Raw genomic sequence first — 24519 nt, 5'->3', positions numbered from 1 at the left:
ATAGCTGTATAGGGAGTTGACTCATTAATTTCCTGTGCATGTGTGTTACCTTCTAGGTTAATTCTTTTTGATCTAACCTTTTCTCTAGTTCCTGGTCCCCTTCTCCTATTGGTCTCAGTTACTTTTAAGGTATCTGCTTTAGTTTCTCTGTGTTAAGTGCAACAAATGCTAGCCCTCACCTAATTTTTTAGATGTCTTACCTATCCTCATACCTCCCTTGTGTGCACTCACTTTTATCTTGTGCTCAAAGTTCAATCCCCTTGTTGTGTTTGCCCTTGATCTAATGTCCGCATATGAGGGAGAACATACGATTTTTGGTCTTTTGGGCCAGGCTAACCTCACTCAGAATGATGTTCTCCAATTCCATCCATTTACCAGTGAATGATAATATTTCGTTCTTCTTCATGGCTGCATAAAATTCCATTGTGTATAGATACCACATTTTCTTGATCCATTCATCAGTAGTGGGGCATCTTGGCTGTTTCCATAACTTGGCTATTGTGAATAGTTCTGCAATAAACATGGGTGTGCAGGTGCCTCTGGAGTAACCTGTGTGACAGTCTTTTGGGTATACCCCAAGAGTGGTATTGCTGGATCAAATGGTAGATCAATGTCTAGCTTTTTAAGTAGACTCCAAATTTTTTTCCAGAGTGGTTGCACTAGTTTACATTCCCACCAACAGTGTAAGAGGGTTCCTTTTTCCCCCGCATCCTTGCCAACACCTGTTGTTCGTGGTGTTGCTAATGATGGCTATTCTAACATGGGTGAGGTGGAATCTTAGTGTGGTTTTAATTTGCATTTCCTTTATTGCTAGGGATGGTGAGCATTTTTTCATGTGTTTTTTGGCCATTTGAAATTCTTCTTTTGAGAAAGTTCTGTTTAGTTCACTTGCCCATTTCTTTATTGGTTCATTAGTTTTGGGAGAATTTAGTTTTTTAAGTTCCCTATATATTCTGGTTATCAGTCCCTTGTCTGATATATAGCTGGCAAATATTTTCTCCCACTCTGTGGGTGTTCTCTTTCAGTTTAGAGACCATTTCTTTTGATGAGCAGAAGCTTTTTAGTTTTATGAAGTCACATTTATCTATGCTATCTCTTAGTTGCTGTGCTGCTGGAGTTCCATTGAGAAAGTTCTTACCTATACCTACTAACTCCAGAGTATTTCCTACTCTTTCCTGAATCAACTTTAGAGTTTGGGGTCTCATATTAAGATCCTTGATCCATTTTGAGTTAATATTGGTATAGGGTGATATACATAGATCTAGTTTCAGTTTTTTGCAGACTGCTAACCAGTTTTCCCAGCAGTTTTTGTTGAAGAGGCTGCTTTTTCTCCATCGTATATTTTTAGCACCTTTGTCAAAAACAAGTTGGTTATAGTTGTGTGGCTTCATATCTGGGTCCTCTATTGTGTTCCACTGGTCTTCATATCTGTTTTTGTGCCAGTACCATGCTGTTTTTATTGTTATTGCTTTGTAATATAGTTTGAAGTCAGGTATTGTGATACCTCCTGCATTGTTCTTTTGACTGAGTATTGCCTTGGCTATTCGTGGCCTCTTGTGTTTCCATATAAATTTCACAGTAGATTTTTCAATCTCTTTAATGAATGTCATTGGAATTTTGATGGGAATTGCATTAAACATGTAGATTACTTTTGGGAGTATAGACATTTTTACTATGCTGATTCTACCAATCCATGAGCATGGGAGACTCTCCACTTTCTATAGTCTTCCTCAATCTCTTTCTTCAGAAGTTTATAGCTTTCCTTGTAGAGGTCGTTCACATCTTTTGTTAGGTTTACACCTAGGTATTTGATTTTTTTGAGGCTACTGTAAATGGAATTGGTTTCATATATTCTTTTTCAGTTTGTTCATTATTAGTGTATAGAAATGCTAATGATTTTTCTATGTTGATTTTACATCCTGCTACCTTGCTGTAGCTATAAATGGTGTCTAGGAGCTTCTGAGTAGAGTTTTTTGGGTCTTTAAGGTATAGGATCATGTCATCTGCAAATAGGGATATTTTGACAGTTTCTTTACCTATTTGTATTCCTTTGATTCCTTCTTCTTGCCTAATTGCTCTGGCTAGGAATTCCAGTACTATGTTGAGTAGGAGTGGAGATAGTGGGCATCCTTGTCTGGTTCCTGATTTTAGAGAGAATGGTTTCAGTTTTTCTCCATTAAGTATAATGCTGGCTGTAGGTTTGTCATATATAGCTTTTATAATGTTGAGGTACTTTCCTTCTATTCCTAGTTTTCGTAGAGCCTTTATCATGAAATGGTGTTGGATTGTATCAAAGGCTTTTTCTGCATCTATTGAGATGATCAAGTGGTTTTTGTCTTTGCTTCTGTTAATGTGGTTTATTACATTTATTGATTTTCATATGTTGAACCACCCCTGCATTCCTGGGATGAAGCCTACTTGGTCATGGTGAATAATCTTTTTGACGTGTTGTTGAATTCGGTTTGCCATTATTTTGTTGAGGATTTTTGCATCAATGTTCATTAAGGAGATTGGCCTATAGTTCTCCTTTTTGGAGGTATCTTTGCCTGGTTTTGGGATAGGTGTAATACTGGCTTCATAAAACGTGTTAGGCAGTTTTCCTTCCCTTTCTATTTCATGGAACAGTTTAAGGAGGGTTGGTATCAGTTCTTCTTTAAAGGTCTGATAGAATTCAGCAGAGAATCCATCAGGTCCTGGACTTTTCTTTTTGGGGAGACTCTTGATTGCTGCTTCAATTTCATTTTGTGTAATAGATCTTTTCAGGTGATTAGTTTCCTCTTGGTTCAGTTTTGGATGATCATATGTATCTAGAAATCTGTCCATTTCTTTAAGATTTTCAAATTTATTTAAATATAGGTTCTCGAAGTAGTCTCTGATGATTTCCTGGACTTCCATGCTGTTTGTTGTTATCTCCCCTTTTGCATTCCTGATTCTACTAATTTGGGTTTTTTCTCTCCTCATTTTAGTCAGGTTTGCCAGGGGTCTGTCAATCTTGTTTATTTTTTCAAAGAACCAACTTTTTGTTTCATTAATTCTTTGTATGGTTTTTTTGGTTTCCATTTTGTTGATTTTAGCTCTTATTTTTATTATTTCTCTCCTTCTATTTATTTTGGGATTTGCTTGTTCTTGTTTTTCTAGGAGTTTGAGATGTATCATTAGGTCATTGATTTAGGATCTTTCAGTCTTTTTGATATATGCACTCATGGCTATAAACTTTCCTCTCAAGACTGCCTTTGCTGTGTCCCATTGGTTCCGGTAGGTTGTGTTTTCATTTTCATTGACTTCCAGGAACTTTTTAATTTCCTCCTTTATTTCATCAATGACCCATTGTTCATTGAGTAATTAGTTATTCAGTTTCCAGCTGTTTGCATGTTTTTTGTCTTTACTTTTGTTGTTGAGTTCTACTTTTACTGCATTGTGATCAGATAGTATGCATGGTACAATTTCTATTTTCCTATATTTGTTGAGGCTTGCTTTGTGCCCTAGGATATGATCTATTTTGGAGAAGGTTCCATGGGCTGCTGAGAAGAATGTATATTGTGTAGAAGTTGTATGAAATGTTCTATAGACACCAACTAGGTCCATTTGATCTATGGTATATTTTAGATCTTGGATTTCTTCATTGATTTTTTTGTTTGGATGATAATGGGGATTTAAAGTCTCCCACAACCACTGTGTTGGAGTTAATATATGCTTTTAGGTCTTTCAGAGTATGTTTGATGAAGTTGGGTGCATTGACATTGGGTGTATATAGGTTAATAATTATTATTTCCTTTTGGTCTATTTCCCCTTTTATTAGTATGGAATGTCCTTCTTTATCTTGTTTGATCAATGTAGGTTTGAAGTCTACTTTGCAGAGATAAGTATTGCTACCCCTGCCTGTTTTCGGGGGCCATTGGTTTCATAAATCTTCTGCCAGCCTTTCATCCTAAGCCTATGCTTATTTCTGTCCATGAGATGGGTCTCCTGTAAGCAACAAATTGTTGGATCTTCCTTTTTAATCCATTTCGTCAAATGGTGCCTTTCAATGGGTCCGTTAACATTAAGTGTTAGTACTGATAGGTATGTGGTGATTCCTGTCATTTAGTTGTCTTAGTTGTTTGAAGGTTTGATTGTGTGTACCTAAGTTGAGGTTACTCTCTACTTTCTTGCTTTTTCTTTTCCTGTTGTTTGGTGCTGCCTGTCCTTTCATGGTTATGTTGGGTTTCACTTTCTGTGTGCAGAATCCTTTGAAGAATCTTTTGTAGTGGTGGCTTTGTGGTCACATATTGTTTTAGTTTCTGTTTATCATGGAAGACTTTTATTGCTCCATCTATTTTGAATGATAGTTTTGCTGGGTAGAGTATCCTGGGGTTAAAGTTATTTTCATTCAGTGCCTGGAAGATCTCACCCCACGCTCTTCTTGCTTTTAATGTTTCTGTTGAGAAGTCTGCTGTGATTTTGATGGGTTTACCTTTGTATGTTATTTGTTTTTTCTCTCTTACAGCCTTCAATATTCTTTCCCTAGTTTCTGAACTTGTTGTTTTAATGATGATATGTCGTGGGGTAGTTCTATTTTAATCTGGTCTGTTTGGTGTTCTGGAGGCCTCTTGCATCTGTATGGGAATATCTTTCTCTAGATTTGGGAAATTTTCTGTTATTATTTTGTTGAATATATTACGCATTCCCTTTTCTTGCACCTCTTCTCCTTCTTCAATGCCCAAGATTCTCATGTTTGGTCTTTTGATGGAGTCAGTGAGTTCTTACATTTTCTTTTCACAGGTCTTGAGTTGTTTAACTAATAGTTCTTCAGTTTTTCCTTTAATTACCATTTCATCTTCAAGTTCTGAGATTCTGTCTTCTGTTTGTTCTATTCTGCCTGATTGGCCTTTCGTTTTGTTTTCCAATTCTGTTTCATTCTTTTTTCTGAGGTTTTCCATATCCTGGGTCGTTTCCTCTTTAATGTTGTCTATTTTTGTGCTGAGTTCATTTATCTCTGTATTAATCGTGTTCTCTGTTTCACCTTGGTGTTTGTACAGTGTTTCTATGGTTTCCTTTATTTCTTCTTTTGCTTTTTCAAATTCTCTATTTTTCTTGTCTTGGAATTTCTTGAGTGTCTCCTGTACATTTTGGTTGACCATATCCAGTATCATCTCTATAAAATTCTCATTGAGTACCTGTAGTATTTCTTCTTTTAGATTATTCTTGTGGGCTTCATTGGATTCTTTGGCATAGTTTATCTTCATTTTGTTGGAGTCTGGGTCTGAGTATCTGTTTTCTTCATTTCCCTCTGATTCCTGTACTAATTTTTTGCTAAGGGGAAAGTGGTTTCCCTATTTTTTCTGTCTTCCCATCATTGCCCTTGGTGTTGTTATTGTCCCTGTACTGTGTACAATTAAGTATTTTCTAACTTGTAATAACAGCACTGGTGATATTTAGAATGGAAGGGTGAGAGGGGATGGAAAGCAAAGAAGTTAAAGGAAAAGGGAAAAACAAATAATCAAGTACAAAACAAAACAAAGAAACAAACAAAAAAATTTTCAAAGATATAAACAGGGAGAGACAGTGTACAAATGAACCATAAGCTGAAAAGGCATTAGAGAGAGAGAGGATTGAAAATAAAAAATAAAAAGAATAAAGATAAGAATAAAAATAAAAAATAAGTAAATGAAAGAAAAAATATATATAAAAATAAAATAAAAATAAAAAAAACCTCCAAGTCCAAATGCAACAAAATTTCAGTCTTAATAATTTTGGTGTTCATCCCTCAGCCTTCAATCCTGGAGATGGTGCCTCAGATGTTGTTCTGTAGTTGTCTCATCAAAGGGGTAACATAAAATAGAACAAAACCTCACAAAACAAGAAAAAAAATCCACAAACTGTCCCAAGTTCAAATGCAATACAGTTTCAGTAAGTTCTTCAGCATGCAGGTGTAGTTCGGTTGTTTTCTCATCAAAGGTAGGGAGAGAGAGAAAAAAAGAGTCTGGATACAGTTCTGTGAATGGCTATCTGCGGCTATGGCTTGCCTGCCCACTGCTGTCCTCCTACTGTTGCTGGAGGCTTTATTTATGCAGATCTCTGGGGTGAGCTTAGCACTCACCTGGCCCTGCAGGCTTTGTTTACTCAGAGTTCTCCTGTGCTCAAGCTGCTGCTACAAGTTTTCCCCTTTCCAAGCACACTGGTGGAGGTGACACTACACCCACTTTCTCTGGCCTGCGTGTTTATTTACAGCTCACGTGGGAAGTGGGTCTTCCCCCCTCTCCTGTGGAGTTTTCCTCCCACCACTGCTTTTACGAGCTTTCCCGCTCCTGATTACTGGGCATGTGCTGCTGCTCCTGCCAGCTGGCGTGTTTGTTTACAGCTCAAGTGGGAGGTGGGTCTTCCCCCCTCTCCTGTGGAGTTTTTCTCCCTCCACCACTCTCACAAGCTTTCCTGCTCCTGGTTGTTGGGTGTGTGCTGCTGCTCCAGCCCTCTCCAGCCAGGCACGGATTGTTTATTTACAGTTCCGGGAGGGATTCCCCTCCCCCCCTTCAGCGTTCAGTGTGCCCCACCCTCTTTGCTAGGTGTCTTTATTGTTCTTATTGCTTATTACTCAGTTTCTCTTTTTTTCCCCAGGTGGGGGTTGGTCTGTCCAGGGGGCTATGCTGATCTGGCCCAGGGTTGTCTGTGGAAGTACTGTGTACCACTTAGCTCACCTTGTGGTCCACATCTTCCCAAGCCGTCTGGGCACAGGTGACTGGTGGTGGCCCAGAGGCCCTCCTGGTTTCTCCATTCAATGTGAAGTGGAGATGCTCTGAGCAGGCTGGAAGTGTGGAGGGGTCAAAGCTTTGCCTCTTCTCAGTGGCCTTGCCTGCAAGGTGTGTCTCCAGCATCTCTCCAAGATTTCACTTTAGGAGGCACGCTTTCTGCTTCCTCCCTCTAGCCACCATCTTGGAAATCTATCAATTATGAATATTTTTGAAGGGATATAAAGACAGTATGCAGTGGGGCCAATGCCACTGGGGTGGACCCATGCTGCACAAGGCCCCACACTCAGAAGCTTTTCAAAGTTGATTTAATGCTCAGCTGTTGTCATCTTGAAGTTCTATATCTCTCACTAAACTTTGTTGTAATGGGTCTCAAAATTCTGTGACAGGTTTGGTCATTTCCATTAGAAAGCACTGATATTAAGAATTAATAACTAAAAGTGCCACACACACACCCAAAATGGCCCAGGAAAGATTCTCCCTTTCTTCTGAGGTTTTGTGATGCACTGTAGCCATTAAGCAGCCTTTCACTGTTAAACTTCAATGGCCAATGGAAACAAACAGGTATGAGACATTCTTCACCACTGACAAGGACTGGAGGGACAGGTGATAGTAACACCTGTCCCTCCAGGTACTCTTTTGGCCTTCGGGGCTTTCTGGGCAGACTCAGTGACCTTGTCAGCTCCAGCAGCCTCCTTATCCTCTACTTTGATGATACCCACAGCAATGGTGATCAATCTTTTCTTTCAGCTCAACCAACTTGCATGCAATGTGAGCTGTGTAACAGTTGTGTGACAGGCTCTAGGCCAGCAGTGATTTGTCCTGGATGGTTCTGAATAATCAGACAAACAGTGATGCCAGCTGCTTCTATTGGTAGGTCACTCTTGCTGTCACCAGCAATGTTGCCACAGCAAACATCGTTAACAGACACATTCTTGACACTGAAGCCCACATTGTCCCCTGGAAGAGTTGCACTGAAATCTTCACAATGCATTTCAGCAGACTTCACTTCAGTTGTGACATTGACTAGAGCAAGGGTGACCACCATGTTGGGGTTCAGAACCCCAGTCTCCACTGGCCCACAGGGACAGTACCAATACCACCAATTCTATAGGCATCCAGAAAGGCAGGCTCAATGGGTGAGCTGGTTGTGGGATGCCATCCAAAGCTTCAAGCCACATGGTTCTACTGGCCCTGCCATCCTTACAGGTGACTTTCTATCCCTTGAACTAAGGCACATTAGCATTTGGTTCCAGCTTGTTGGCACCACTCCAATCAGAAATTGGAAAAATGCTACTGTGTCAGTTATAGACAGTTTTTTTTTTTAGCAGCACTGGGGTTTGAACTCAGGGCCTACACCTTCAGCCACTCCACCAGCCTTTGTTTGTGATGGGTTTATTTGAGATAGGGGCTCGCAAATTATTTGCCCAGGCTGGCTTCAAACCACAATCCTCCTGATCTCTACCTCCTGAGTAGCTGGAATTACAGGCATGAACCACTGGTGCCCAGCTAAAGTCTGCTCTTTTAGCAATCGGGTTTTTTTTTTTTTTTTTTTTGGTGGCACTGGGGTCTTGAACTCAAGGCCTCACATTTGATAGGCAGGAGCTCTTATGCTTGAGCCATGCCACTAGCCATTTTTCTGTGACTGGTTTTTTTTTTTTGAGATAGTATCTCCAGAACTATTTGCCCTCCTATTTGCAGAAATCCCCCTGATCTCTGCCTCCTGAGTAGCTAAGATTACAGGAGTGAGCCACTGGCCCCTGGCCAACAGTTTTCTTAATGTTGGCAATCTCCTCACGTCTCTTCTGCCTGTAAAGTGGCTCTGGGGAATCCATTTTGCTAACATCAGCAATTACTTAGTTTCATACCAGTGTGTAAGACAGAAGGGCATGCTCACAGGTCAGCCCATGCTCACCCACACCCGCAACTACAATCAGGACAGCACAGTCAGTCGGAGACAAGCCTATGGTTGTTTTCCATAGGTAAAACAATCAATCTTGGGGCATTGGTAACCATCACCTATTGATTGAGATAGGATCTTGTGAACTTTTTTCCCAGGCTGGTCTTGAGCAGCAATCCTCCTGATCTCTGGCTTCTGAGCAGCTAGGATTACGTGTATGAACTATGTTGCCTGTCCTGGCTTGTTTTTTGAAATTGGATCTTGCTAACTTTTTTGTCCAGGCTGGTCTCAAAACATGATCTTTCTATTTCCACCTCCCAAGTAGCTGGGGTTAAAGGCATGAACCACTGTGCCCTGCTTTAGTTTGGTTTTCAGTTAGGGTCTCACACTAATTTTGCCTGGGCTGGCCTCGAACTTACGATTCTCTTCCTTCTGCTTCCAGGGTAGTTGAGGATTATAGGCATGTGCCACCACTTCCTTTTACAAATCACAACAAAATCTGGAATACTCAATTTAAGGACTTTTCCTATAGTCCATAAAAGATAATTTCCAGGCACAGCACAAGGCCAAGGGGTTTACTTGCCACATATGACAGGATGAGGCAATCGCCCTTCAGTGATGACAGAAAAAAGAGATGTTTTTTTATGTGTGAGAGAGTGCTACACAGTCTTTAAGACTCTAAGAGGAGGCCAGTTTTCTGGCTGCAATGAACCAATATAGGATATAGACACATTCAAGTAAAATTGGCATAATTCAATGGAATGAAGCTCTGAGGTTAGGTCTGAGATGTATGCCTGTATGGTTTATTCACACAAACATTCCTGGTGCAGGATGCAGGGATCAGAAGGACCACCGGGGTTTGAAGCCAGCCTGGGCAAATAATTCACAAGACTCTATCTCAAAAAAAAAAAATCACAAAAATGGGCTGTTGGAGTGGCTCAAGCATTAAGAGCACCTGCCTAGCAAGCATCCTGCACTGAGTTCAAACCCCAGTGCTGCCAAAAAAAGATGCCCAGTGGCATGAATGGGGTAGGGAATAAAGGCAGCAAATCCCAGATCACAAGCTACATACCCTGAGAGGTGCCACTGATAAATGTGTGAGTCTTTAGCCTAGGTTTGCAACAGGTGAGTGAGCATTGTTCCAGCACGAATGTTCTTGACATCTTGCTTATGCTAGTGAATAAGAGGAGCGTGGAATGTCAAAGATACATGTTGTTTGAATTGCCACTCACTTGTCAATGAGCTGAGTAACTCTTCTGAATAGTTTTCCAATATTCAATATTAAAAGAATATTTCTCCACACACCACACCCTGTTCACAATATAATGGCTACAGACAATACACATTTGTAAATTTATCTACAATCCCTATATTTCTTTCTTAAACCTGAACAATCAACAAAACAATTAATTGAGCCCTGGTGTGTGGTTCTTGCCAATTTCTATGGTGTTCACACAGATCCACTGAACTTGGAGTTAGGAAGAGAGCAGTGTGTCATTTTATACCATGGCCCCCATGCGGACATAATAGAGGCAAAGAACTTCAAAAGTAGGAAATAACAATTTTTGAGTATTACCTTTGTTTTTTGATATAATCATTTTACCTGTAAGTTTATAAAATATATTTTTTCATTTTTATTAGCATATATTCATTGTACAGAGGAGATTCATTATGACAATTCTGAATAACAATTTATTTTTAAATAATGTTTGTGCTTCAAAACTGAATTCTGATGACTGTTTCAATGAGTCAGTATGAATGGCAGCAGTGGCCACTGTTACATTCATCTCAAAGCAGAGGTGGCTTTTTCTAAACCTCCTGCCATCAGGACATCTTTTCTCCAACTCACTCACAAGTGCTGTGTGCCAGTGCTGCCTCTGCTCGATGGGGAGCCTTCCCAGCTGCCCTGAGCACAGATGGAAATGAGAAGTAGCTACAAGTCTGGGCGATCCTATTAGATTACCTAGGCTTTGAACAATGGAAAATCATGGACCGGTCCTAGTGTCTGGAGTCAGCAGAGACAGGAATAGGTGGCACCCTGCAACTCAGGGAACATGACTAGGTAAGAGAACCAAAAGGAATCATTTGAAAACCTACACAGGATCTAGTCAGTCTCCAATGATCACAGGATGGGCAGTGACCAGATGGACAAAAATTATCACCTGGAAAAGTCTAGGAGTTGAGGATACCATGCTCAGGACACTGACTTTTCCTCTGCCAGGTGACAGCTCTAAGACTAAGCCTTTGCTGAGCATTACTGGACAGAAATCACTAAACTATTGGATCAAACAAGATCTTAAAATGGCAAGCCTAAACATTCACTCCTTCCCCCCACTAGCAGTAAGAGGGTGATCAGGAGATCAGATTTTAGAAAGTTGTATTTCCCCTCTTTTCAGCTATGGTATGATTGGCTGGCCTGACTTATTCACCTGCAAAGAGATGCAGCAGGATTTCACAGGTGTGAAACTCCTTCCTACAAGGACTTGTTCAGGAAAGTAACCATAGGGAAAAAGAAATCAAATCAAAATAAGCAAATGCAATGTGTAATGGCACATTTGCAGCCCATGAATTACTCGTCCCCACAGAACCAGAGCTGGACCACACATTAGCGTGGGTCTCCTTCTTGTACTGACCAGAGGAAGTCCCTCCAGAGGCCATCCTGGAAACGTTCCCTGGATTCCCAACTTCCTCTTGGGAAGAAGCAGGAGCTGAAGTTTCCTCACTCTCATTGGCAAGACCACCCCTGTGGTGGGGATGGAGACCAGGACATGACAGACTAAAACAGAGAGGAAACAGATTCTTCCAGCCCTGTATTCTCTCCATCCCCAAAGCAAAGGTCATAGTTAGAAATTACACATTTGGTGTAGATGTGGGCCATCTGTTTGGGTAAACAGCCTGTGAACAGGAGTGCTGAGGGAGTCAGGTGACCTGTAGCAAGGGCAAGGAGCTAATCACTTCCCTACTTGTCCTCACCCTTACCCAGAAAGGTTTAGGGGCACCCAGAGGGTGAGGAAAGTGCCTAGGACACAATAAGGGAGCAGAAGGCCCTGCTTCTTCTGGGCTAGTAAACTTTGCCTTCTGTAAGTTCTGACAGCTGCTAGAGGCCAGTGACTGTCCTACCTATTAACTGCTGAATCCCCACATCCCAGTCCCTTGCCTTCTCCACACCTTGATCTTCACATTGGTCCTCATCTCTGCCTGGAATAGAATCTTTCCAGCACCTTGCAGAACTGGTCCATGCTTGTCATTTAGGTCTCAGCTCAAAACCACTCCTCAGAACAACCTTCTTAGACTTTTCCTATCCCTCTCCCTATCACCTGCCTCACATTTTCCAACTGTATTTCCTTTCCTTACCACTTTCTGAAATCAGCAGCTATTTCTTTGTTGGCTTATTTATTTTCTACTTCTCTAGAACATAAACCCCCTGAATTCAGTGAACTTGTCTGTCTTGTTCACTGACACATCCTTGAGTCTAGGTGTTTAATGAAGGATAAATGAAGTAAGTACATACAGATTCTACCAAAGGAGGGATTAGAAAAACCATACTTACTCAACACTTCACATGTGGATTTTTTTCTTTTTCTTTTTGGCAGTACTGGGGTTTGAACTTAGAGCCCCATACCTGCTAAGCAGGTGGTCTACCACTTGAGCAAAAATCCATGTTGGATTTTTGATGTTCTCCCAAGTGGGCTGACACATTTCATTACAGACATGCGTACTGGACAGAATTGAACAAAGGTGTTCACCAACCCAGGAACTTAAACTTGGACCCATTACTACACCATACCATACCTTAATGGTACCATATAAATTTGTATTTAAAAAAATAAATCTAGCAATTACTATGTGAACAGAACACTTGAATTTGTTGTTGGTGTTGGGGTATTGTGCATATTAAATATAAGTGATTTAAATATATACAAGGTTTGTAAAATTCTCTAGTAAGTTCATTGTTTAAGAATGCTGGCCACTCCCCCACCTGGTAAGACCCTTGAAAAGCTAGGTTCTGGTGGACCTAGGCCATGCATGTTTTAATTCCACTCAACCTCCAGAGTCTATCACAAGGTAGGGTACACAGTACACATTCAGGGCCTATGCGTTATACCCAGGATTGCCAGCTAGGATCGCAACCTCCCTCTGGGCCTTAAGAGGCTCAGGCCTCAACTTATGAAGTATCTTCCACAAGTGCTTTTCCTTCATAAATCCACAAGCATATTCTGTTGAAGCTACATTCAAACGTTGCTTGATTCCACCTGCTTGTAGTCGTGTTGCAGGCCAGTGTCAAGGGTTCTTGCTTTCCCAGGCCAAAGAACTGACTCGTGAGACAGCTGATTGACTTGTGGGACAACAAGGTCGGTATACAGAGTACAATTTATTAGAGAAAGAAAAGTCTACAGCGAGAGCAGTGCAGGAAGAGCCTGGAAACTGGTGGCTCCCTGCTTAGATGAAGGCTGGAGCTTTTTATGGTCGCTTTAACTCTGGGTTAGGGTAAGGGTTCGGTGGGTTCTTTCCATTGGCCTTGGACTCATGCGTGTGGGCTCTCTTTGATGAGCTGTTCTGTTTGCCCCTTATGGGGGGAAACAACCTTGACAGCATTCTGTTTATCAGCCCCGTGGCAGATTTATGAGATCATGTAACTCCTTTTCAGGGTACAGGGCTCAGTGATCTCCATGGGGGATGGGATACCCACTCATCTGTCCTTTAGGTCCCCAGACCCAACAGCTGTCTCTTCCTTAGACAACTGCAACATATCCTAACTGACCTCCCCTCTCCAATCTGAAATCCTTACCTTCCAATCTCCACACTCCAACCAAAATGAGTTTTTTAAAACATTAGCCAGGCAATGTTATTCCTCAACTTGAAATCTCCAGTGGCTTCCATCGGGCTTAGAAAAAGACCAGAACTCTTTACCAGAGCCCACACAGCCTTCTATAAGCCAATCCAACTCTCCTTATTATCTTATTGGGAATCTACAAAGCCCCAGGCTCGGAACATTCCAGAAGCAGGTCCCTCAAACACTCTAAATTTGTTCCAGCCACAGAGTCTTTCAATTGTTGCTTCCTCTGCCTGGAAAAGGTCCCCCGGGTTCCACTCCCTGATTTTTGCATTGCTGCTTCCTCACGGTGCAGGGCTCAGTTCAAGGTCATCTGAACAAACAGGCCATCTCTGATTATCTAAAGAACTTCATCACCATCCCAAAATATTTCCCTTCCTTGTTTTCTTGCTGTTGCTCCAAGTGGAGTGTCAGTTCCATGAATGCAGGAACCTCTTCTATCTTGTGCCCTGACAGATCCCTCAGCACCCAGAATAGTGTCCAGCACATGGTAGGTGTTCAAAAATATTCTTTACTGAATGATTATTAAAATAAATATTAAACAACGTAAAGATAGTGAATGTGAATGAATGAAAGAAGGTGGGATGGGCTGGGAGCGATGCTCAAGTGGTAGAGCCCTGCCAAGCAAGCTTGAGGCCCTGAGTTCAAACCCCAGTACTACCAAAAGAAAAAAAAAAAAAGGTGGGATCATGTCAAAGAAAGATCTTAGGAGCCTCCAAATTCTTCTTGCATATGTTTTTCTTCCAAAGCACCTAGTAACCCCATTTCTCCTTTCCCAGGTCTGTATGAAAGTCAGCTGTCTATGACTCACCCTGGCTGAGAGGCCAGAGGATGAGAAGGCTCTTCAGGTGTCCCTCTAATCCCTCAGCAGTTCACCCAGGATCCTGAGCTATCCTTCAACCAATGCCTGTTCACTGGAATGGCTTTCAATTCCCTCCTAGGTTCTGATATCATTGTTGGACCTCATGTTTGGAGGAAAAATCCCCCCCCCCCACCCAACCTATGGCCAAACCTGAATTGAATCCCAACATGAAGTGCTCACAATGGCTGAAAATGAAACAACTCTATCAAAGAAATGCATAACATTACTGGATTACAACTCATAGAAAGTAAGTATCAGAGTCCATAGGAACATATGTAAGTAATTGAATAATAATGGGAGAGTTGAGACAGCTTTTTCTTATTGAATAAGAAATGTGGAATTATCTTCTCACAAGAAACTTGTTAGTTACAGAGACAAAACTAGTAACCCACAGTGAAGAAACCTGGCAGACACCACCTTCAGGAGGGAATCAAAATTAAAATCGCCATTAATAAATGTGGTATGTTACTACAGATCATTTCTATCCACAATGCATGCCATGGAGCAAATCATGAGAAACATCAGATAAATCCAAGTTGAGGAACTTCTGCAAAATAACTGACTGATAGCTCTTTATAGTATCATAGTTTCGGCCTGGTGCAATGGTACCACACTTTTGTAATCCAGGCTACTCAGGAGTCGAAAATAGGGAGGCCACGGTTACAATCTGGGCAAAAAGTTAGCGAGACCGCCACCTCAATTAACAAGCTGAGCATGGTGGTGCTATCTGTGTTCCCAGCTAAGCAGGAAGCCACAAAGGAGAACGGCGTCTGAGCCAACCTGGGCAAAAAACACAAGTCCCCACCTGAAAAATAACTAAAAAACTGAAAAATAACAAAAAGTCGCTGGAGGCTGGCTCAAGTGCCCTGAGTTCAAATCCCAGTACCGCAAAAAAAGTCTCGTTTCAAGACAAAGGTGAGGCACTGTCACCGATTAGAGAAGACTTAGGAGATATGACAAGTGAGGGAGGACCTCGGTTTAGGTCCTGGACCAGATCCAATTAAGGACGACAGTGAGAAACCCCCACAAGTTTGGATAAGGTGTATGTTTAGGTAATAGTAACTCAGTTTCCTGGTTTTCGTAATAAGCTCCGGTCATGTAAGCTGATAACTGGGGAAGCTGGGTTAAAGATTTACGGAAGCCCTTTGCTATATTTTGCAACCTTTTTGCTTACCAAAACCCCACAACTCAAACACGATCACCCTTCCCCAACACCCCGCGAGTGAGGCTGAGCCGGAAGTTCGCCACAGGATCTCCATGCACCTTGTTCTTTTCGTACACGAAGGCTCTGGAAGGGCGCAGCGCGAAACTGCGATGTCTGGACCTGGGGGCGGGCTGTAGAGCGGATCCGGAAATAGCAGTATTTGGGCCTGGGGCCAGGGCGCGGATCCGGAAGCGGGGGCGTTCGGACCTTGGGGCGGGCCGTAGCGCGGACCCGGAAGTGGCGGTGGTTGGGACTGGGGGGCGGATCGCAGCCCCAGGCCAGAAGAGGCTGTGTGTCGGCGGTGGTGAGATTAGGTGGCTGCTGCTCGGGACGCTCCGGACCGTCTGTCCGGCTCCTTCTGACACCTCCGAGTGTTCACCGCCGTCGCCATGTCGTCGGTGAGCCCCATCCAGATCCCCAGCCGCCTCCCGCTGCTGCTGACCCACGAGGGCGTGCTGCTGCCGGGCTCCACCATACGAACCAGCGTGGATACAGCCCGCAACTTGCAGCTGGTGCGGAGCCGCCTGCTCAAGGGCACGTCGCTGCAGAGCACCATCCTGGGCGTCATCCCCAACACGCCTGACCCCCCCAGCGACGCGCAGGACCTGCCGCCGCTGCACAGGTACCGGGCGACCCCGGCGGCGGCGGCGGACTCGGTCACCACGTCAGTCCCCGCGTGGACAAGACCGCTGCCCAGTGAGCTTAGTGCGATAACTCACGAATTTGTGACCCTAGCGGGAGAACTCACGAAGTCGGACCTGATTTGGCTTGCATCCCAGCCCCCGCCCCCGCCCCCGCCCCGCCTGGGCCTCCTTTAGCCCCGAGAGCTCTCTCCTTCTTCCTCTTCCCACCTTCCTCCTCGCTCCCTTCGTGTAGTCTCACCGTCTGTTCTCCACACGTTCCCATTTTCCCGCCCCTTCCCTGACTGCACCACTCCGTTAAGTTTTGGGTGTTTTTCTTCTACACTCCCCATTACTTTTTTCCCCCTTCTAAAAAGGGCTCGTATTTTCCCTGTCTGAAACTTTCCTAGGTTCTCACGTTTGCTCCCTGTCTCATCTCTTAATGTCTCGTATTTCTTAGGCCCCAGCTTTGCATCTAGATTGTCCTGCACTAGGGCCCTAGTTGTGTGATTTAACAGCACCCTTCTGGAAGGTGTGCCATGAAAAGAAGTAATACGTGTGGACAGCTTTGCACCTTGCTTGCTAGCTAGCTGTGCTGTGCGGTTCAGGATGAGGCAACAGAGCCCTGAAATGTGGCTGGTCCAGACCAACACCACCCATGTCATGGGTTGGCAGGGCTGTCAAGTTTTAGCACTGAAAAGCCTATGTCTCAGGAGGCCGCTTAGTCCCAGGCAACCCAGGGCCGTTCGTCACCCTAAATGCACACCAGAGTTTGAAAAATCTTAGCCTGAGAAATGTATATATTGAGTGCTGAAATGGTAATATTTTGACTATTTGGAGTTAAATAAAAGGTTACCTTCTTACCTGTTCTAACTTTCTAATGTGGCCATTAAAATCACATACCTGGCTTGAATATTAGTGCTTCTGTATATTATGCTCTCAACAAACATCTTCAAACTCATCTCCCAGCTTCCTGTCTTTAGCTGCCCTTCAGGTGTTTTTCCAGTTTGGAGAGCCTCCTGCTGTCTTTAGCCCTCATTTTCAAATGAAGGGCTCATGACTGAATGGATTTAGAGTTTAAAAATGCCACATTTTTTACTTAAAAACAAGTCCACGAGAGCCCAGTGTCAGTTCACATTGCAAGTCCTTGCTTTTGTCAGTCGTGAAGAATATTTGGTTCCTGTCTGATGTGCTTTGCTTAATGCCTGAGTGGAGTTGGACACTTTTCAGATTTCATTACTCTTTGACAGATTGTTTTGAGATTCTGGTTTCCCAACATATGACCCTATTTCTTAAACCTCTATTTGTTTTGCCCAGAATTTTTTCCCTTCTGTTGCCCACATGCTCATTATCATGTACTGATTGCCCATGATTACACTGACTTTTTAAAGTAGAGTTAGTTATATATTAGACTTGAATAACTATTCGTTGGCATTATTCTGGCAAGGTTTTGGAGGGGTTTTGATTTCTTTCTTATAAATGCCTCCAAAATAACAGTAACTGAATTCACCTGCCTGGAAGTAATCACTAATACTCAAATAATGTGTAATCTGATCCTTGATGGGCTGTTTTGCCTTTGTTTTCAATGTTAGAATTTAATCATTTAAATTAGGAAGCATATCATGAAAAGTCTTCATAGAATTTTAGCACTGAAGAAACCCACTGAACCATTTACTTATCTTAGAAATAGTTTGCTACTTGAGAACTCTATGCAGAAACATTGCACCATATTCCTTTGTAATTCCAAAGTCTATTTTTCCTCCCTTACAGCTTTCAAAACACACTTTACTTAAAAAACAAACACAAACTCCCAAAGCTTCAGTAGTACAAATACTGAGTTTGTTTCTATAACAAATCTGTCCTTCCCTAATTGCTGGCCTTTGCAGATGGTGGTAACGGCCAGAGGGGAGGTGAAGGGCTCTGATCTCTACTCCCTTTTCCTTTACACCATCCAGGTGACCTGCCTCTGCCCTCAAGGATCAGAAGGAATTTGTTCCTTACCACACAGAAGGTGACTTTCCTATGCCATTGCCTTTGCCTCTTGAGCTGCACCGTCCCTTCTGCATGCTACTGTGCACACATGTAGCCCAACAGAATCTCTTTTAAAAGGTGTGGAACTTGGTTCCTATGCTACCTCAGGACACCCTTCTCTTTTTTTTTGCTTAACTGAACTGTGTTTTTAGTGGCTCCTGAGTGACCCATTGTTTCTTAGTGAAAGTGGGCAGTAATTTAGCACTACCTGGGCTAGAGCTGGTGGCTTGTGCCTATAATCCCAGCTAGCTGCGAGGTGGAGGTAGGATTACAGTCTGAGACCAGCCCCAGGCTGAAAAATTGAAAAGCAGAAAGGACTGGGGATGTGCCTCAAGTGGTAGAGTGCTTGCCTAGCAAGTGAGAAGCCCTGAGTTCAGTTCCCAGTACCACCGAATAAATAAATACGTAAGTAATAATTTAGTGCTAGTTGTACAGAATACTTTCAGGCATTTCAAGATGGTCATCCAGTCTTCCTCTAACTATGTTCTTCGGGGTCCATGGCTGCCTTTCTGCACAGTGCCGGTCCCTCAGTCTGTTTGTTTGCTTTCTTACTCATCTGGAAGACCCCAAGTTAGTCTCTTTGGCATTTGTCCAACAAAACGTAAGTACTTTATACACAGCAGATGCAGTTCCATAGCAGGATCAATTCTTTGTTTATCCATTATGCTTTACTATTAGCATTCTTAGGCATTGAAGAAATATTAATAAAAATTAAAATTTAATATTTTATATATTAGTGAGTATGTGATGGATAGTCTACTTAGACTTTCCTAAATCTTCACTTACTCTTCTTGGGGAAGGTCTGTCTATGAGTGGAGTTTCTTGAATCCAGAAGTGAAGTTTTAAGAAAGGATGATAGTCAAAAGTCCTCTAGAACCAAAAGCCTCTTCTGGTTTTAGAGCTTGGGGCTGTTCTTGTTTGTAAGTCATTATTAATAACAATAAAAGTTTTCCAGAAATCAGTTCCTTATGAAGACAAGTAATGTTAAACCAATATAAAACTAAGAAGACGTTTCAGTGTCACTTTCCTAGAAATGTATAACTTTTCTTTCTTTCCAGAGCTTTGGTAGAATGCTTCTCTTCCTTAAGTGTCCTTGAGATGCAAGCATTATATATTTTTAGCTATGCTTTCAGCTCCCTCAACCATGGAGAAGCTATGTTAATTAGTGTAACTGTTACAAATTTATATTGTCCATTGTGGTGAATCGCAAAACCTAGTCAGGAAACCATTGCTGATAAGTGTCCTTGTTTCCATGGATAACTAGCTTGTGTCCTGTATACTGTGGTATCATTTCCACAATGGGTAGTTTTAAATGTGAATTTCACACAAAAGGGCTGAGAAGGGAGTGGGGAGCCCTGCATTTTTCCAATATGGGCAAAACTGAATTAGTATCATTACAGAAAGGGCTTGAAAAGATTGAGGATTCCAATACCAATGGAATGCTTTAAAGTAAAATAAAAACAAAAAAATGAGAATTTACACATTTATATACTGTCCTCACCTTGAAATACTGCTTTTTTTCCAGTAGTAGCTTTTACATTTCCTACCGCTACAATTGATGATTTTCAAATACTTTTAGAACTCCTTTATTATTTTAGTCAATTTCCAGATTACACAAACTGTATCTCTTATAGTCAGACGTTGTGTGGATTAAAATGCTATAATACTGTACAAACTCTGAAAGTATAGTCTAGTTAGGAATTTTACTTTCTGTATCTGTAACAATATCAAAGTTCTTTGAGTGTAGATTTAGTACAGCTGCTACCTAAAAGGAAAGACACCACTCATTTGACGTATAAATTTAAATCTTGCAAATTCAAAGTGTTTCTTTTGGTCATACCTAATAATGCACCTATTACAATAAAAGAGCAAGAATATTAAGAAAGATGACTTATAAAGAAATTTCTTTTAGAGACAAAATTGGGTTAATTGAATATTTTGTTTGCCTATTTTCATACATAAAACCTGGAGCCCAATAGACAATATAACTTACCTAAATAACATTGAACATTGTCCTTTTCCATGGTGTTTTCCACCCAAAATGTCTTCATCAGATACTCTGTTTCTAACCATCTATAATTTCACAGGTTGTGTTTTTCTTTAAAAGGGGCATATTATAGCCAGGTACAGTAGCTCATGCCTCTTATCCCAGCTGTGTGGGATGTGGAAATGGGAAGATCATCATGTTGGTTTGAGGCCAGCCTGCGCAAAAAGTTTGCAACACCCCATTTTAGCAGAAGAGAGTGGGCATGGAATGAGGTGCCTATCATTCCAGCCATGCAAGAAACTTAAGTGGGAAGATCATGGTTCAGGCTGGTACTGGCAAAAATGCAAGACCTTTCTTATCTGAAAAATAAAGCAAAAAGGGCTGGGAGCACGGCTCAGGTGGTAGAGGGCCTGCCTAACAAGTACAAGGCCTTGAGTTAAAACCCCAAAATTGCCCAAAGAAAAAACAAACAAACAGTAAACCCAGGAAGTATGTTCTAGTCAACTATATGTGATTTCAAGTAAGAACCTATTAACATATTTAAATTTTTTGTCTTAGGAAATTTAGAGACATTGTGTAATCCAGTGTAATCTCGATTCAGTTTGGAACATCTTCCTTTCACCGTTAGCAAAAGTATTTTATAAGCTTTGTTAAAAAAAATTCATTTTAGTATCATCTTTTGGGGGGGTTTGAACTCAGGGCTTCATGCTTGAAAGCAGGAGCTCTATCACTTGAGCCACAACTCTAGTCTACTTTGCTCTGGTTGTTTTGGAGGTGGGATCTAATAGACTATTTTCCTGGCTTGACCTTGAACCACAATCTCAGCCCCCCAAGTAACTAGGATTATATGTGTGAACCACTGGTGCGCAGCTTAGTGTCACTTTTTATCAGTGACATAGACCAAATAATTAAACTTAACCTCCTAATTTGGAAGTTTGGATTTGGCTCATGTCTCTCTCTACTCTCCCCTCATTCCGCTCCCCTCCCCTATCCTCTCTTTTTCTTTTTTTTTTAATTGTTTATTCATTTATTCATATGTGTGTACATTGTTTGGGCCATCTCTTCCCCTGTCCACCCCCACCTCCCTTGCTTCTAAGCAGAACCTGTTCTGCCCTCTTCTCCAATTTTGTTGAAGAGAAAACACAAGAGTAAGAAAGACAACGTTTTTGCTAGCTTGAGATAAAGATAGCTGTACAGAGAGATTCCTAGCATTGCTTCCATGCACTTGTATAATACATTCTCTTTTTTTTCTTCCTCTGCTTCTACTTTGTAAACCCTTTCCACCAGGGATCCAGTTTCTGTATACAAACAGAACTGTGAACTTGTTCATCATGGAGCAAACATTGATGGATGTCATCTGCAATAAATTACAGTCTTAAGTTGGTTTCTGATCAGATTAGATATTGCTAACTTTCTCAAGCTCTCAGGTAGTTTTTAGGACATGGAAAATACAACCATTATTAATTAGTGACTTAAGAAAAGTAGCCAGACTACTTAAAAAGCTGGACATCGATCTACCATTTGATCCAGCAATACCACTCTTAGGGATATACCCAAAAGACTGTTACTCCAGAGGCACCTGCACATCCATGTTTATTGCAGCACTATTCACAATAGCCAAGTTATGGAAACAGCCAAGATGCCCCACCACTGACGAATGGATTAAGAAAATGTGGTATCTATACACAATGGAATTTTATGCAGCCATGAAGAAGAACGAAATGTTATCATTCGCTGGTAAATGGATGGAATTGGAGAACATCATTCTGAGTGAGGTTAGCCTGGCTCAAAAAACCAAAAATCGTATGTTCTCCCTCATATGTGGACATTAGATCAAGGGCAAACACAACAAGGGGATTGGACTATGAGCACAGGATAAAAGCGAGAGCACACAAGGGAGGGGTGAGGATAGGTAAGACACCTAAAAAACTAGCTAGCATTTGTTGCCCTTAACGCAGAGAAACTAAAGCAGATACCTTAAAGCAACTGAGGCCAATAGGAAAAGGGGAACAGGTACTAGAGAAAAGGTTAGATCAAAAAGAATTAACCTAGAAGGTAACACCCACGCACAGGAAATCAATGTGAGTCAATGCCCTGTATAGCTATCCTTATCTCAACCAGCAAAACCCCTTGTTCCTTCCTATTATTGTTTATACTCTCTCTACAACAAAATTAGAAATAAGGGCAAAATAGTTTCTGCTGGGAATTGGGGGGGGGGAGAGGGAGGGGGTGGAGTGGGTGGTAAGGGAGGGGGTGGGGGCAGGGGGGAGAAATGAACCAAGCCTTGTATGCACATATGAATAATAAAAGAAAAATGAAAAAAAAAAAGAAAAGTAGCCAGAAAACAAGTCAAAATAATAAGTAAATGCCAAATCATTTTTAAGTTTTTAAAGTATGCTATTTTCGTCCTTCTCACTGAATTCTTCCTAACAATTTGTCTTAAGTCACTGTTTAAATCAGTTTTGATTCCCTTTATGCACAATATGACTGAAAAGGTGGTAGAAAAAGGGCATGGCTCAAAATGAGCTGAGGGATCCAAAGGAAACAAAGGTAGCCAGGATGCACAGCTTGTATAACATCTGAGGATGGAGTTGAGGAATTCCTGAGCAGCATTTGCTGTGACTTAGCATGTTGGAGGTAAGCGGGTGCTCTCTTCCGGTGTTGCTGTTGCCCTAGAGTGCCAGTCCCTTTAAATTACCATCTTTCTTTTCTGAAGTTACTGCCTTCCCTATGTCTGAGGGAAGGAAACATATTTAAAGTTGGGATTTGGAAGCATCTCTTGAATGCTCATCTTTGTATTTTATATAATTTTGGCTTAGTTTGGATAAGGCTTCCTTTCTGTGAATTAAATTTATATGTAACTTGATTGAAGTTGGATTTTCTGATAAGAAGCTGAGACTTAAAAAGCTTTTCACCTATTATTAGGTGAGGTGATTACTAGGTTTATTCCTCATTGAGATGTAGGTCTTTATCTCTCCTCAGCCCATGCCCCCAAATTTAGAAATTTTGACTTAAGGATATGTATGTATATGCTTAGATCTCAATGGCAGTTAGTAATAAGGTGGGTGTGTATAAGTGTTACTGATTGATTATGTAAGATAACTGGTTTACTGTTACTAAAACTGATGTTGAAACAGAGATTTCTTATATTCGTTTATGCCACTTATATTTAAGTGTATTTAAAATGTTAATATTCTGGGATTTCTAGTTGTCAAACACTTTCACATTTTTATTTTAAATAATCCCAGTATCTGGGAATTTGTGCCTAATTTTTTAAAAGAGGTGCCAGTTACTATGAGATTGGCTGCTTTGCCCCACAGCTGAGATAGTGACCTACCAGACCACATAGTGGATGCTAAATTAAATAGATAATTCATGTATACTTTAGATGTTCTTTACTTTTACATTTAATTTTGTATTTCTCAAAATAACTGACAGTTTTTACAGAAAGCTTCTGTCCTACTATATCAAATGTTTGTAATACCAGCATTCTGTGTCTTTTTCAGGATTGGAACAGCTGCCCTGGCGGTTCAGGTTGTGGGCAGCAACTGGCCCAAGCCCCACTATACTTTGCTGATTACAGGCCTATGCCGGTTCCAGATTGTCCAGGTCTTAAAAGAGAAGCCCTATCCTGTTGCTGAAGTGGAGCAGCTGGACCGGCTAGAAGAATTTCCCAACACCACCAAAACAAGGGAAGAGCTAGGAGAGCTATCAGAGCAGTTTTACAAATATGCAGTACAAGTGAGTGGCTTTTATTTTTTTCCTTAAAACCCATTTACTTTTGCTTTTGTTTTGTTTGTCGTAAGATATGATGAATCTACTAGATAATGAAGTTTTAGGGAAGCATATATTTAAATGATTTAATAATATTTTATAGTGTATTACAATTTGCTTTTGTCTAGGGCTTGTACCTGAATCATTCCAGACATATTAGCCAACCCTTTTTTTTAAAGTTTTTCCTAAAGGTGTTACTAGAGCTTTCTTTATAACTTCTACTGTTTCTAAACCAGATAGTTATGAAACCTAAATATTTAATGCTAAAATTAAAATGCCACACAAGTTATTTGTCATTAAAATATATAGCCTCCAAATTATAGAAGTTCTATTGCTTCAGAGGTCTAGGTGGCACAGTGCCTGTCAATAAATATGAAGATCCAGCCCAGGGTGAACTGGTTTCAAGTCTGGGTGAAACCTTGACTAACTAGAATGCTGGAAGGGAAGCATACACACTAAGTATTGAACTCCTTAATTCTAGTTTTGAGGTTTTTGGTTAATTCTACATAAAACTTACTATACTTCCCACTTACTGTGTTCCAAACCTTAATGAAATATGTTATAAAATTAAATTATAAAATG

At 41.3% G+C, this 24519-nt stretch overlaps 1 protein-coding gene and 1 pseudogene across 1 annotated transcript in view; one reads left to right on the top strand and one right to left on the bottom strand.

Moving 5' to 3' along the window:
• Positions 1 to 7303: 7303 nt before the first annotated feature.
• On the bottom strand, positions 7304 to 15916 carry LOC141417219 (elongation factor 1-alpha 1 pseudogene; annotated as a pseudogene).
• Positions 15743 to 24519, top strand: part of Lonp2 (lon peptidase 2, peroxisomal) — a 102750-nt gene continuing 93973 nt past the window's right edge. The window contains exons 1-2 of the mRNA XM_020181678.2: positions 15743 to 16147; positions 23670 to 23904. Coding sequence (XP_020037267.2) covers positions 15915 to 16147; positions 23670 to 23904 — 468 coding nt within the window. The 5' untranslated portion in view covers positions 15743 to 15914. The remainder of the gene's footprint in view (positions 16148 to 23669; positions 23905 to 24519) is intronic.

Source organism: Castor canadensis, chromosome 15, assembly GCF_047511655.1.
Source record: "Castor canadensis chromosome 15, mCasCan1.hap1v2, whole genome shotgun sequence".
Lineage (NCBI taxonomy): Eukaryota > Metazoa > Chordata > Mammalia > Rodentia > Castoridae > Castor > Castor canadensis.
The sequence above is the reverse complement of the archived record's forward strand: the minus strand, read 5'-3'. Positions and strand labels throughout refer to the sequence as shown.